The sequence below is a fragment of the Trifolium pratense genome, linkage group LG2 (assembly GCF_020283565.1).
Source record: "Trifolium pratense cultivar HEN17-A07 linkage group LG2, ARS_RC_1.1, whole genome shotgun sequence".
Lineage (NCBI taxonomy): Eukaryota > Viridiplantae > Streptophyta > Magnoliopsida > Fabales > Fabaceae > Trifolium > Trifolium pratense.
The window spans coordinates 11,533,720-11,548,166 of record NC_060060.1 but is presented as its reverse complement, the minus strand read 5'-3'; the positions used below and the strand labels follow the sequence as shown (position 1 = coordinate 11,548,166).

Below are 14,447 nucleotides of genomic sequence, written 5' to 3'. Positions count from 1 at the left end.
AAACAACGTCAAACTTACATTTATTGGTCTGAGTCAGCATATAGTTTAGAAATGCATTAGGATAGATAAAATATATTTTGGAGAATTTGGAGAAAAACACAGTTGATTGATTACTTGTGTTTGATATATATTTCATCCGTACCAAAATGGGTGACACAGTTGACTGTTTTACGTATAGTGATGCATAACTTTGACGATTAAAATTTGTAATTGTATAATAGTAAAAGTTAATTTTTTTTGATATTTCAAAAATACTGATCGAAACAAATCCAACAACATCTTATATGTTAATATTTATTTTTGTTTATTAGTAACATATAGTCAAAACAATATGTGTGAATAGTGTACAACAGTCAATTGTGTCGCTCAATTTGGGACGGATGGAGTATATTCATATTTTACACCTCATCCCCACTTTCTAAACTTTTTTTGGATAGCCAGCAGTGTCTTTTGTATAAGTCGTAAAAAAGAAAAGAGTTTTTAATAAATATTTTAACCTTTTATTATGCAATAAACAAAATAAATATATCTAATCTCATACTTTTTCTTTTTTTATCATAAACCTAACCTTCTATTGGTTTGAAAAGTCATTACATAAATAATTTAATTCATAATATTTAATAAACTCATAATATATAGGAGTTTAAAGTGTTTCAAGAGTAAATGAAAAGTATAATATTTCAAAATATAGTTTTGTTTTATTAAAAAACAGAATTTTATCCAAAGATTAGGAGAAAAAAAAAGCGTAGTAAGATAATCCAACAAATTTCTAAACAAAATAAATAAATAAATAATCAAATATGAAATATCCACCACTATAAATAAAAATCCAAATAAAATAAAACACCAAGTAGCTGAAGGCGGAGAAATAAAAGTTTGATACCTTTATTTAAAATTGAAATTTGAAAAACTCTATCCCCAAATCCAACCTCTTAGGTTTTTGTGGTTGCAAACTCTCTCAAATTTTCCACAGAACCCTCCAATTCCTCATCGTCAATCTCTCGTTATTCTTCTCACCAGGTTTGTTTCCCATTCGTTGCTACTCTTATCCCTCTCATGTTCACTGTTTAGGGTTCACAATTTTTTCACCTGTTTAGGATTTTTTTACTGATTTAAAGTTGCTTATTTTCATGCTTTATCGTTTTTTTTGTTATTGGTTTATTAGTTTTTTTTTAATACTACAATTGTTGTCCTTATAGAAACATAGCTATAATCAGAATATACAATTTTTATTGGATTAGAGAAGATAATAGATGACGTATTTAACAAAAAATAATAATTAAACATTTAGGGACTATTTTGTAGTTTTTCATTATAGTTTAGGGACTATTTTGGTTTTTTTTTTTTTTTTTTTTTCCTTTTCTCGTGATAGTTTACCAACTAAATTGGAGAATTTTAAGGGTAGAGAAGTGAGGAATCTCTAATTTGAACTCAAGTCTTTGCAAATCAATGTCTCAAACAATAACTACCGACTGAACTGCAACTTACTGAATACTATAATTTAAACATCTCCAGTCATGCAATTTATGAAATTTTTGATATATTTAATAATATTTTTTATTAAATTAAAAGGTTAAATTTGTTATCAAAGTATTACTATGCTAAGTTATACTTTATAAAGTTAATTGAGAGTTACTGAGGGTTAATTTTAATAGTTCAAGGACCACTAGGGTCACTTAACGAAAAAGTTAACCGAGGGACCAAATAGTTGGATGTGAGTATAGTTTAGAGACTTTTTAGTTGATTTTAATAGTTTAGGGACTAGTTTAGAGACTTTTTGGTATGAATTATCATGCATGCCTTTCTTCTCATAAAGTTGCAAACTTTGAATACTAATTGTTAAAATTTCAATTTTTCAGAATCCGGGTACAGTTCAAATCTCTCAAGGGAAGTGTTGGTGTGCAAAAGGAATGTGCTTTTTCACTTTCAAATTCTTCTCTGAATTAAGACTATTTTGTATACGAGCTTAATTGATTAAGATGCTATGTGGTAATCTTTCAAAGGTGAATGCTTCAATTAACTGTCGCATTCATCAAATAATAAGGAAACAACATAGAGTACCAATAACAAGGTTGAATAATCCTGTTTTGTCTCTTTCTCCGTTGAGTACGTCTGCTTTTTTATCCAATTCAAGTAATTGCTATTCAAGCAATAAAGTTGGTAGAAAATCAATGGCTTCTTCATCTTCCAATGCTATGTTTGGAGATGTTTATGTTGATGATTTAATCTCAAGTTATAGTGGCGTTCAAGATTTCACAAAGCATGCTGGTGTGTCATTCAAAGACAGAACTAATAAAGGGTTCATGAAGGCTGGTGTGAGTTTGAGAAGACCACAACAACTTTTGTATGGTCCTTTGAATTTTGGGCGTTCGACTTTTGATGCTAGTTGGAGGATCCAGAATGCGGGTTTGCTTCATGGGTTGTGGTCGAAGAATTTATCCACATCTTCTGCTTGCTGCTTAGCTGGGACTGCACATGATCTCTCATACGAGAGCAGCCCTCCTGATGAACTGGAAGATTCCTCCACTTTGCCTAACTTGTATGTGATTATTGTTCTTTATATTCTAATTTCTGCTTCTGCTTGAATTTTTGTCAGATAAGATAATTTAGATGTCAATTCTAATATACTGTTAAAACTTATCCTATTTAGGCTGATTATTATGCATTATAAGCCAGATTTGAGTCCTACTGTTTTCGAACAAGGTTTTGAATTACAGTTGAGGTTATGTTGTGATGCTTGTATAAAATTGAGCACTAATACAGCCACAATTGCGGTTGCGATGCAGTTGCAGACTCCAAAACCTTTATCTGCAGCTGCAATTGCGAGCCACAATTTAAAACCATGATTTCAATTTTCCAGTGTCATTGATTTCCAGTGAGATCCTAAGTTTCCTTTGTCACGGATTAACTAAATAGCTTAGTAGCGGAAAAATATACTTATAAATTTTATTTTATACTACTATGTCTTACGGCCCGTTTACTTTGTATTTTCAGAACTACTCTCGACCGCAAGCCCTTGAAAATGTTATCAGGATCATCTTACCTACCACATCCAGATAAGGAGGCGACAGGGGGAGAGGATGCTCATTTTATTTGCACGGATGAACAAGCAATTGGTGTTGCAGATGGTGTAGGTGGCTGGGCAGATGTTGGCATTAATGCAGGACTGTATGCCCAGGAACTCGTATCCAATTCAGTAAAAGCAATTCAAGAGGAGCCCAAAGGTTCTTTTAATCCAGTAAGGGTGTTAGAAAAGGCTCACTCAAATACAAAGGCTAAGGGTTCTTCAACCGCTTGTATCATTGCTCTTACTGATGAGGTATTACAGTTTTCATTGTCCACTTTGACAGTCAAAACAGTTTTGTCAATTTGCTGGTGGAGTTGTTGAACTTAACTTAATATCTTAATAGCATGCTTCATGCATACTGCATAATTAACATTGGATGGTTTGTTTTCTTGTCATCTTCATCAACATGGAAATTTTCTACAAGTTTGCTGATGTGTTATAATGAAAACCATGATCATGATTCATGAATCCATGATGTGCATTTTTCTTCAATCTTCATGTTTTGGTGTTAATTTTCTCCTATGAAGCACCAACACATACAGCACTAGACACAACAACACTGACACATAGACATCAGTATATTAGTTTATTAAAATGGAAGTGATTGTATTGGTGTCATGTCAGTGTCTGACACTTGTTGGACATTGGACATGTCTTAAACCTAAAATGTCAGTAGTACATAGTCTTTCTCTACAAAACTGATGTCCACATGAACAACCGTGTATTGTTTTTTATTCTTAAATGCTGTCTTTCCTGTTCACGAGTCCTAAGTTCTCAAGTACACTGTCTGATATTGTTTTAGCTGCATCATGATTGACTGAATGCAGCCTTTCTTGATTAACATGATTGGAATATTAACACCACTTATTAATTTTCATTCATTGTTTTTGGTTTCTTGGTCCAGGCACTAAATGCTATTAATTTGGGTGACAGTGGATTCATTGTGATTAGAGGTGGAAGCATTGTTTTCAAGTCCCCAGTTAAACAACACGGCTTCAACTTCCCATATCAATTGGAGAGTGGTAATGCAGGTGATAATCCAAGCTCTGCCGAGGTACAGCTCACTCATTAAATCACTATCCTCTGTAATGGAGGATCGAATTTCATTGTTCTTTTCTTTTAAACATAAGTTAAAACAAACTAAGCATATCTTATGCGATAATGTGTGTAGGTTTTTACAGTACCCGTTGCATCAGGAGATGTCATTGTTGCTGGAACAGATGGCTTATTTGACAACTTGTACAACAATGATATCATTGCAGTGGTTGTAAGTGCAATTAGAGCTAAATTAGAACCACAGGTAACTGCGCAGAAGATAGCAGCATTGGCTCGTCAGCAAGCACTGGACAAGAAAAGGCAGTCGCCGTTTGCAGCTGCAGCTCAAGAAGCTGGATACCGGTTTTATGGCGGCAAACTTGATGACATAACAGTTGTTGTGTCTTACATATCCAACTCAGTCAGTGAGTGATGTTTTTGCCAATTTCATTTTTGCCTCATTTTGTGTATATTTAGCTGCTATATGGCTAAGCCGCTTCCTTTGCATTTTTTATTTTTTATTTTACTTTGAATTTTAATTCATTCTTACTTGTTCTAGTACTTAGTTATCTCAAACATTAGTGTCAAGCTACACTTAAAGAATACAGTACTTTTTTTTCTTTACAAAAGGTTAGTATGGCTTCCTTATTTGCATTATACAACAACCCTCCACAAAAAGAAAAGAAATATTCAGTTTTATTGTCACTTGTAAACATTAGTCTGAAATTGGATGTGATGAACTAAGGTCTATTATCCTGTGATGATGTTAATTGTTACTGGACGCAAGCCACTAGGATCAATTTAGTGGTAAGGATTTGAATAGTAAGCATGAAGTTATTGGATGCAAGCAACTAGGATCAATTCAATGGTAAGGGGTTTGAATAGTAAGGATGAAGCCCTAAGTTAAAGCCTTAGTGCCTCCATTGTACACAAAAAATAAATAAATTGTCATTCGGCTTAACAATATAAATTGCATAAGGTGATTGTAAATTCAAAATTTCAGCTGCAATTAAGATACACTGTTTTGATTTCAATCCCTCCAAAGATATTTTCTCAAAAGAACCCACTGTTTTGATTTCAATCCCTCCAAAGATATTTTCTCAAAAGAACCCTTTGTCATCTTGCTATCATTATTTTTTTACTTTTACTGGTAACTTTGCTCCGTTAAATGTTGATATTTATATAAGTAACTTACCACACAAGCATTATCATGTGTGTTTTTGGTCTTCATTGTTAGTTTTACCTTCTTATTTTTGTTTTAATGGTTTTTAAAATTAGTTAAGCTCTGCAATTCAAGGCATATATGCATAATTTGTCAGCTATAGAAAATTACTTAAAAATACTATATTTTGTCACCAGAGCTTTTGTATCTGTGCACAAGTATTCTATTGTTATACTTATAATAATACTATATTAATCAAATCAAAGCATACAACATTGATGAGAGCGTGATATGAAAACTATATCCATAAAATTATACTATATCAAGTACACTTCTCATTCATTTTCAGCAATAGAGAAATTTAAATGTTAAAAAAATAAAGCAATTCTTGGATAATAATAGAAGTACCCTCTTGTGTTTAATCATTCATACAAGGGTCCCTCTATTTTAAACAAACACATCTTATATAAACTTTTTGGCAGATAACTACATACTTTTTGGACAGACTTGGCCTTTGTATGGTATCTATCATTTCAAAGTCCCTCCCATTCATATTAGTTCACTAGTATACATTGTATTAAAATAAGATTTATATACTATCTAATAGGCTTCATAAACCACAGAACAACTTTATAACAAGCTGACAGGAAAAAAAAGAAATTGCAGACTATAACAAAAGATTGAAGACTGAAGGTTTTTATTGTAATACATACACATCAGTGCCAGCCAAGCTTCATGAAACACAGACCTTCAACTAACAAACAACCGGAAAACATACAGAGAAACATACATAAAAAGTTATGATACACATTATATAAGCAGTGAACCCTCTTGCAAGTTAAGACTCAAAATATCACACGCCTTTTCGGATTTTCAGAATTCTCCTTCCTTCAAAGCTGCTCTCACTTTCTTGCTCTCTTTTCCTTTCCCTCTCTTCTTGTTGTCTTCTGGCTGCTGCTTCTTCTTCTTCTTCCCATTCTGTTGATGCTTCTTCTCTGCTTCTTCTTTCTCTGTCCCCACCCCTTTGTCTCCCCTGTCCTCCTCTTCCTCTACTTTGGCTCTCAGTGTCTTCTTCTTGTTCTTCTGTTTCATCTTCTTGTTCCCTTTTTGTTTTCTCTTTTCTTCTGCTCTCTTCTCGTTTCCTTTCCCTTTTCTCTTGTTGTTTTCTAGCTGCTTCTTCCTCGCTCTCTGCCTCTTCTCTTTTCCTTTCTTTTTCCTCTTGTCTCCTCTTTTCCCTTTCTATTTCTCTTTTAGCTTCCTCCTCTTTTCTTTCCCTTTTCTCTTGTTTTCTAGCTTCCTCTTCCATTTCTCTTATAGCTTCCTCTTCCTCTTCTTCCCTTTCTTTTTCTCTCCTAGCTTCCTCCTCTTTCCTTTCCCTTTTTTCTTGTTGTCTTTCAGCTGCTTCTTCCTCGCTCTCTGCCTCTTCTCTTTTCCTTTCTTTCTCCCTTTCTATTTCCTCTTTTCTCCTCTTTTTTCTTTCTATTTCTCTCTTAGCTTCCTCCTCTCTTCTTTCCCATTTCTCTTGTTGCTTTCTAGCTTCCTCTTTTTCCCTTTCTTTTTCTCTCCTAGCTTCTTCCTCTTTCCTTTCCCTTTTCTCTTGTTGTCTTCTAGCTTCTTCTTCCTCCCTCTCCGCTTCTTCTTCTCTTTCCTTTTCTTTCCGTCTTCTAATTTCTTCTCGTTCCCTCCTTGCTTCCTCCTCTTCTCTCTTCCTTTCCCTCTCTTCTTCTTGTCTTCTAGCTTCTTCCCTTGCCTCTTCTTCTTTCCTCCTCCTTTCCCTCTCTTCTTGTTGCCTTCTAGCTTCTTCCTCCTCTCGTTTCCTTTCTTCTTCTCTTCTTCTAACTTCCTCCTCTTCTTTTTCTTTTCTTTCTCTCTCCTTTTCCTCTTCCTCCTCTTTTTCTCTCCTTTTCTCATCTTCCTCCTCTTCCTCTCTCTTCCTCTTCTCTTCCTCCTCCCTTTCCTTCTCCTTTTCTTCCTCCATTAGCTTTTCCTCTTCCTCCGCACAAGAACTACACTCGAAAATAATTGAATCATCCGGGTTCTCCAAAAGCTTGTCAATGGTTGTTTTATTTACACCTAAAGAGGTAGCAACTATCTGTCTGTCAAGAATTTGCAGCACTGATCCTTCACCAGCCAAAAACTGAGGATAATTTTTCTTTGCAGCAGTGCTGAATCCCATAAAAACAAGTGGCTCATTATCAAATGATATTTGAGCCATTGGATGAAACCTAGAAACCACAAAAACATCTCCTTGCTTAACTCTAAACCTCTGGTTTTTGCATTCATCATCAGTGTTGCTACCACATACTACTCTCACCATACCTTTCCCTTCCAACACCACTGCTACTTCTGTTGCCAATGGATTCCAATGTGGCCCCAACATTGATCCCTTTCATAAAACAAAATGAATATTACTAACTTTACTATAAACTTTTACAACAAACATTTAAGTTATAATTTTAACTAATATTAATGAAGTTATAATATAATCACTTACCCTGGTCAAGTTCACCATGAAAACTCCAATGTTGTGACTCTTTAATCGTTTTAGTTGCTTTTTGGTCACTGTTGAAGTCCAACCATAACAATTTTTGAAGTCAGGGTCATTATCAAAGATGTTGTATGTTTTGAGCTTCTTGGAGTTGGATTCAATGCCTGTGAAGTATTCAAGAAGTGAAGCCTCCAATTCCAAGACATTGTTATGCTTTTTCTCTGGAACTGCATGCACTATTGCTGGTGTCTCAGTCTTGTTTGTGATTGCTTCAGTCAAATCTTCAGGCACCTTAAAAATGGAAATCAGAATTTAGAGTTTTGTCCACACTATTTATATTTGCATCAAAGGGCCTTTTAGTTTTAACTATTGATATTATGAATACATACATTATGAGTGTATTTATATACCTTAAAAGCTGCTTGGATGATTTTTTCATCAAAGCCTTTGATTAGTTCATTGATCCTTGAGTAAGCACCAATTGATGGATCCTGCATTTTTTGGTTAAAATGAAAAGTTGAAACAAACAAGGCTTTTAAAACTTTAGTTTAAGAAAAGAATAAAGGTGCAGTGACTTACAAAAGTGCTATCATCTCTATTGGTAAAAATTGCATAAATCCTTAGTTTCTTCCTTTGTGGTTCCAAGTTGCTGTGTATATAGAAAACAGATCCTTCTTTGAGACTGGCTACATCTCCTTCATGTATATCTATTGTGCTAGTTCCATCTTCATTTGCCCAACTCAGCTTTCCACTACCTGATATACCCGGTTAAGTTAAATGTTTAGTAAAGTTAATTTGTTTTTGAGATGAAGTGCAAAAAGGAATTCAACAGTAAATGATAGTATAAGTTTATAAGTAATAACAAAACATTCATTGAGCTACCATATGTAATACACTTTTTAATGGGCTAATTCTAAGTGAGTAAAGAGAATAAGAACTTTATGATTATGCACAGAGACTGACTAATGCGAGCTACACCAAAGACCGATTAATTTGAAAGAGACTAAAATCTCATCATCAACTAGCGGCCTTAATTAGTGGCCTAGAGAGTTCGAATCTGAAACCTTAAAAAGAGCACACTAGTGTCTCAAGATTCACCACCATACAAAGGTATGTGGGTTGCAATCTCACTATTAATTACACACTCATGGGATTAGAGTTTCCTATGTGACATGTGTCTGATAAGTCACAAGTGTGTGTCTTGAGTGAATAAGTGGGAGTATAGGGTTCGAATAAGTGGGAGTATCAGGGTTCGAATACTAGTTTTGTCTTGCATATTACATGTAAGATCCTTGTCAACTGAGCTATGCTAAAAAATAACAATATTTCATCCCCCATTATTTAATCTAAGATTTTAGTCATTAGTTTCATAAATTACATTATTTTTTTCATGTAACTTAATTGGACCATAAATATTGAACTTTCATTCTCAATTTAGATATCAATGGTGTTGTGTCCAGTGTTAGTGATTCATAGTGCACTCACTAGGTAAACACAGACACACATTTAATCATATGTATCACATCTCACTATATATGTTGAGATAGTATTTAACAATTGATATAACAAAGTGTTATGATAAACTTTCTTAGTTAATCAGAACATTTTTATAAATCCAATTCCAAAGTGTACACCTACCTGTATGAACATAAAAGACCATAGCTGCATGTAAAAGCACAGGAAGAAACACAGAGTTAGGTTCCAATGTAAAGAACTGAATATGATAATTTGGTGTTTTATTTTGTCCTTCTTTGACATCAGTGGCAGAAATCTCTCCATATTCAGTGTCAACTAATGTCCTTCTTTGATCCCTCTTCACCACAGGTCCCTTGTGAGACTTCACATTCTGCTCCTCACTTGATGCATTCAATCCACACAAGGAAATGGTAATAAGAAAGAAAATCAACAAGAATGAAAATTTGGAAGATAAGAAAGATTTTTTAGGCTCCATTGTTGAAGTTGGAAAAAACTATTGTAGTGATTTTGCACTTAAGCAAAGGTGTCTACTATATAGAGAGCGGTGGTGGCTAGCATTTTTTAAGGCTGCATGTTTTGGTTTTTGGACACGTTAATTGTTTGAACAGGTGGCAATTTGGTAGGTGCATGTGTGTGACATGACATTAAATAAACTCCAAAGAGATGAGAATGAATGAGTGAGTGAAAATGTGAGTGAGATCACTATGAAATCTTTGATGCCAAATTTGTGAGTTTTGCCTTTTATTTTTAAATTCAATTTCAAATATAACTCAGATAACCTCCAATTTTTACATAGGGCTATATTTTTACTCTTTCAACTTTCAAGGTAGCATATAGTATATATTTTTTTCTTCACAAAGTGCTAGTACATTTACTACATGCTCTTAGATACAAGACAATGTAATAAATTTTCTTATATTTTTTTATAAGACTCTTTAAATTTTAAACTACACTAATTATATGGAAACTTATGTTGAGTTAATTTAGACATAATTTCATGGTAAGATAGATTAAAAGATGTAGTACTAAAATCACCATTTCATACAAGCAAAGTTATAGATCTATGGCTTAGTTACATCAAATTCATGTTATATTATACTTTTTCCCTAAAAAGGAGGGTGCGAATACATAGTATTTCTGATATGAGCTAAATTGCTAAACTTACTTAAGGGCCCGGCCTCTTTCAAAAGAGAAGATCCAGTTACCATGGTTGGGACTTTTTTTTTTTTACGCAGCCATGGTTGGGAAAATTTCTCATCCCACTACCCACTTTCTCACCACACCCATGGAAATTCCATTTTTGCCCTTGTTCAAAAAATTTGGAACGCGTTTTCCGAATTTTTTTAGTTCAAATTTGGAAAAAATTCGGAAAACACATTCCGAAGTTGTTTTTGAAGGCAAAAAAAATTCAGAAAACACGTTCCGAATTTTTTGAATAAGGGCAAAAATGGAATTTTCAGGGGTGTGGTGAGAAAGTGGGTAGCTGGGATGAGAAATTTTCCATGGTTGGGACTTGGGACAAATGATATTGAAAAAATGGTCAATAATTAGGATGAAGAATAAATCTAAAACTTTAAGTAAATCGAAGGACTTTAATGTAATTTTGTATAATTTTTTACTAATTTTTGTTTTGTTTATATTTCAGGACGGATGAAATATGCTGTCAACACCATTCCGCTAATGAAAAAACACCATTTAATATAACTCATCAACCACTAACTAGCTTATCGTTATCTAAAACTTTTCAACTATATCTTATAATGATCTTTTCCGTTAATTTTTTAGGTTTAATTGCATATTTAGTCGCTTATTAATATATTAGTAGAAATATAAGTCATCGTAGAAATTACTACATTCATTCCTAAATATAAGACTATATTCAGATTTTTCTTTGTCCCTTTTTATAAGACTCCATTCAAACTTCGAATGACATTAAATTTTGCGTAGAAATTATAAACTACGCGTATTATTATATGATTAGAGATATATCTCTCCTAAAAATTATAAGAATATAGACACTCATTAATATATGAGTAGAAATATAGGTGTCCGTAAAAATTACTACTATAAAAAAAAAGCATTAATACTGATGTATGAATAGAAATATAGGTTCCTGTATTCTCACTATTTTACATTATTTTATTTTGACAAAAACTATTTTACATCATCTTAAATATATATATTTCTTGCAAGAATATAAATATATATTTTTGCTCGTTTGGGATTTTCAGCTAAATCACCGTGTACACATGAAACTCTCATATATAATTGAATTGTAATCCACCTATATTTTTTTAAATCCTTATGCAGTGTCCGGGGATTTATTTGTGTTTCAAAGTTTTCACTTGCTAGCTTTGGTTTTTTTTTTCTTGTGTGCGTTTAATTTTCATTTGGATATGTGAACTTGGCGCAATCATAGTTACAAAATTCGCTACATAACAAGAGAACCGCGAATTGGTTTATACGTAGCTTTTGCGAATTGGTTCGTTAAAATTCTTGTGGAATTTACATGAAACAAGAGAATATACTCCCTCCAACGTATATTAAGAAATACTAGTAAATATTGATAAGTTAAGTCAATTTTATCACTACTTTTTAACTTTTTAAAATTTTGAACTAGTAAGAGATCCGTGCGGTTACGACGATATTTTTTTAAGTTATATTTTAGTAGTTAAAATTGGTTGCAATTATAAATATTTAAATTGAAAGAAATAATTACATAAAACATATTTATATCACTTAGAATTTATCACGTGTAAAATAATTTTTTTTTGAAATTTTTGTTAGTTAGAACTTGTTTCACATATGATAATTATTGTGAATTTTTTATCAAGTGATAATTTGTCTCGTATATGATAGTTAAAATTTATCTACCAGTTAGAATTTATCCCGTGTGAAATAGTTTTTTTTTGGAATTTTTATTAGTTAAAACATGTCTCGCATATGATAATTATTTTGAAATTCTGTCAATGATAATTTGTCCCGTATATGATAGTTATCATTTATATATCAGTCAGAATTTATCCAGTATAAAATAAATTTTTTTATCAGTTTGAATTTGAATGAAAAGTGAAAAGTTTGCAAACAGTGGGAAATGTGTGATTTCAAAGTATTGATGTGACAAAGTCACATGTGCCAACTCATGTGACTTTCCTTTGTAATCGGAGTGTCATTGTCATGAATATGGTTTAATGGCTTGGTCAAAACTCAACTTTTATCTTTCTTTTCCACTCATAAAATGCAAAATGACTTAGATGGCTTGGTTTGTTTACTAAATAGTGTGTACTTTTAGTTCCATTACAAAAATTTTGGACATCAAATACCCTTACTTTGGACACATGTCACCAAATGAAGTGATGACAGTTTTGATCTTTAACCAACATATAACTTTCTTATATTGTATAGATTATAATTTTAGCAGTTGAGCATTATGTACGAGATAATGAAAAATCAATGCAGAAAAAAGAACCAAAAAACATGAATGAATTTTCTTTCCTTTTGCATATGAAGATGCATGATTTGGATTCTCTACATTCAAAAATCATACATTCACCTACATTTAGTTTATTTTCAAGGTCAATTTTGTCATTATAATTTATCATATTATCTCTCTTCTTTCTCTCTCCTAACTTTTTGCACTAAATGTAGGTGAATATATGAATTTTTGAATGTACATAATTCAAAGAGAGGATACTTATTTATTTTATTTAAAAAGGGTTATTATTTTTCAATTAATTAGGGATATCATCTTTATTGTTACTAGCCTAAACATGGTTCATAACACCATTTGTACAATTGGTCCATGGAGGCATCAACCCTTTATGATTTAACTGTTACCAAACATGACTTTTTTTTTTTTTATCATACAAGCTTATAAGCTATAATGTGTTAGCATTTTTAGTGTGTGTGTGTTACTTTGTTTGTATAGCGTGCGCTTTGTGCTGTCGAGCCTAGCGAAGCCAAGCAGGCCTGGCGAGGCTAAACGTGTTTTATTGTAAGCTCTTGTGTACTTGCCTATATAAGGCGTTGTTGTTGTGGAATAAACTTGAGGATTACACTTTGAAAACTAACATAATGCATATTCTTTTCGATTTTCGGTGTTGATTTCTTGGACAAGATCAATGAAATCCCTAATTAAAATTTTCGCACAACATGATGAGAAATTTATAACAAAGTAGGCTGCTTGGAAGTAGCAGCCATCAACTCTGATAATTAAGTGCTCTTAATAATTGATACACATTGCAATGATTTTTAACTATATATACAACAAGTTTTAAGAAACATAAGGAATGCTTCCAAAGTCCATTCAATTCTTCTATGTTTGGAACTGTCAATCTCTTCGTACAGTGTTTTCGAGTTACACAACTGAATCGGATGATCAAGAAGAAAGAATTCCTCCAACGGAGAAATAAAAGCAACATGTTTTTGGAACTTCCTCGTCAAGCCTGTGAAATATTAGATGAAATAGAAGACTTGAGGTAATCTGGCCTTCTAGCACTCGTTATAACGATAACTTCGTGACTAAATTAGTTTACATGCTCTAATCTATTTTATGTTTATGAGCAGGTGTTTACTTGAAGAACTCAAGCAAGAGGTTATAAATCTCAATATTTCTCAATGTTTTCACGTTGTAGGATAGCCGAGTATGGTTAAAACAAACTAAATGTGAGGGCTTTCTAGTTGGCTTGTCTTGTCAGAGCAATCTTGATGAACATTAATAACTAGAATGATGATCGACTGACAATCTAAATCACAAAATTATGTGTTAGGATTGTAAAGTTTAGCGCAGCCACCCGTTATGAAATTGCATATGTACCCAAGCTGGAACCAACCATCAATCAGTCAAGTATAACTTCCTCTTCTTCTAAAAATTAATTCTAATATCAGGACTCAAATAATCAAACTATACCACCATCGACAGAGAACTTTGTCAAATATGAAATTTTTAAAATTTTGAGTTCAAATTATTTATAAAGAGCTACAATTAGTTTGGATCATCTTTTCTAAATTAAGGTTGATTTATAGTTACTTTGACATATCTGTTCTTAAGGAATGCAAACACAGTATCATCAAGTTAGAAATAAACACTTCATAACTGACTATGACTTTGCTATAGCAGTAATCATAACAAGTGAAATACAAAACTGATAATCAAACCAATATCTTTTAGCTTTGTGTGAGCTAGGCCTCGTTCATCTCAATTCAAATACATTAAACTA

General features: G+C 32.7%; 2 protein-coding genes across 2 annotated transcripts; one reads left to right on the top strand and one right to left on the bottom strand.

Moving 5' to 3' along the window:
• Positions 1-812: 812 nt before the first annotated feature.
• LOC123911071 (probable protein phosphatase 2C 80) lies at positions 813-4,759 on the top strand. Its single transcript, XM_045962409.1, has 5 exons — positions 813-1,020; positions 1,860-2,539; positions 2,995-3,319; positions 3,972-4,121; positions 4,239-4,759. Exons 2-5 carry the CDS (start codon positions 1,980-1,982, stop codon positions 4,533-4,535), a joined length of 1,332 nt encoding a protein of 443 aa, XP_045818365.1. The 5' UTR covers positions 813-1,020; positions 1,860-1,979; the 3' UTR covers positions 4,536-4,759.
• Positions 4,760-5,714: 955 nt separating this feature from the next.
• On the bottom strand, positions 5,715-9,786 carry LOC123911070 (vicilin-like seed storage protein At2g18540). The gene is given in 9 exon segments (XM_045962408.1): positions 5,715-6,525; positions 6,622-6,957; positions 7,015-7,650; positions 7,759-8,043; positions 8,163-8,243; positions 8,332-8,507; positions 9,391-9,704; positions 9,706-9,743; positions 9,745-9,786. Coding segments are annotated over 9 exon segments (2,316 nt in total). The 3' UTR covers positions 5,715-6,117.
• Positions 9,787-14,447: the final 4,661 nt, after the last annotated feature.

Coding starts and splice junctions, on each gene's coding strand:
- LOC123911071 (XM_045962409.1), top strand. CDS start 1,980: ATGCTATGTGGTAATCTTTCAAAGGTGAATGCTTCAATTAACTGTCGC. Junction 3,320..3,971: donor TCATTGCTCTTACTGATGAG/GTATTACAGTTT, acceptor TTCTTGGTCCAG/GCACTAAATGCTATTAATTT. Junction 4,122..4,238: donor ATAATCCAAGCTCTGCCGAG/GTACAGCTCACT, acceptor TAATGTGTGTAG/GTTTTTACAGTACCCGTTGC.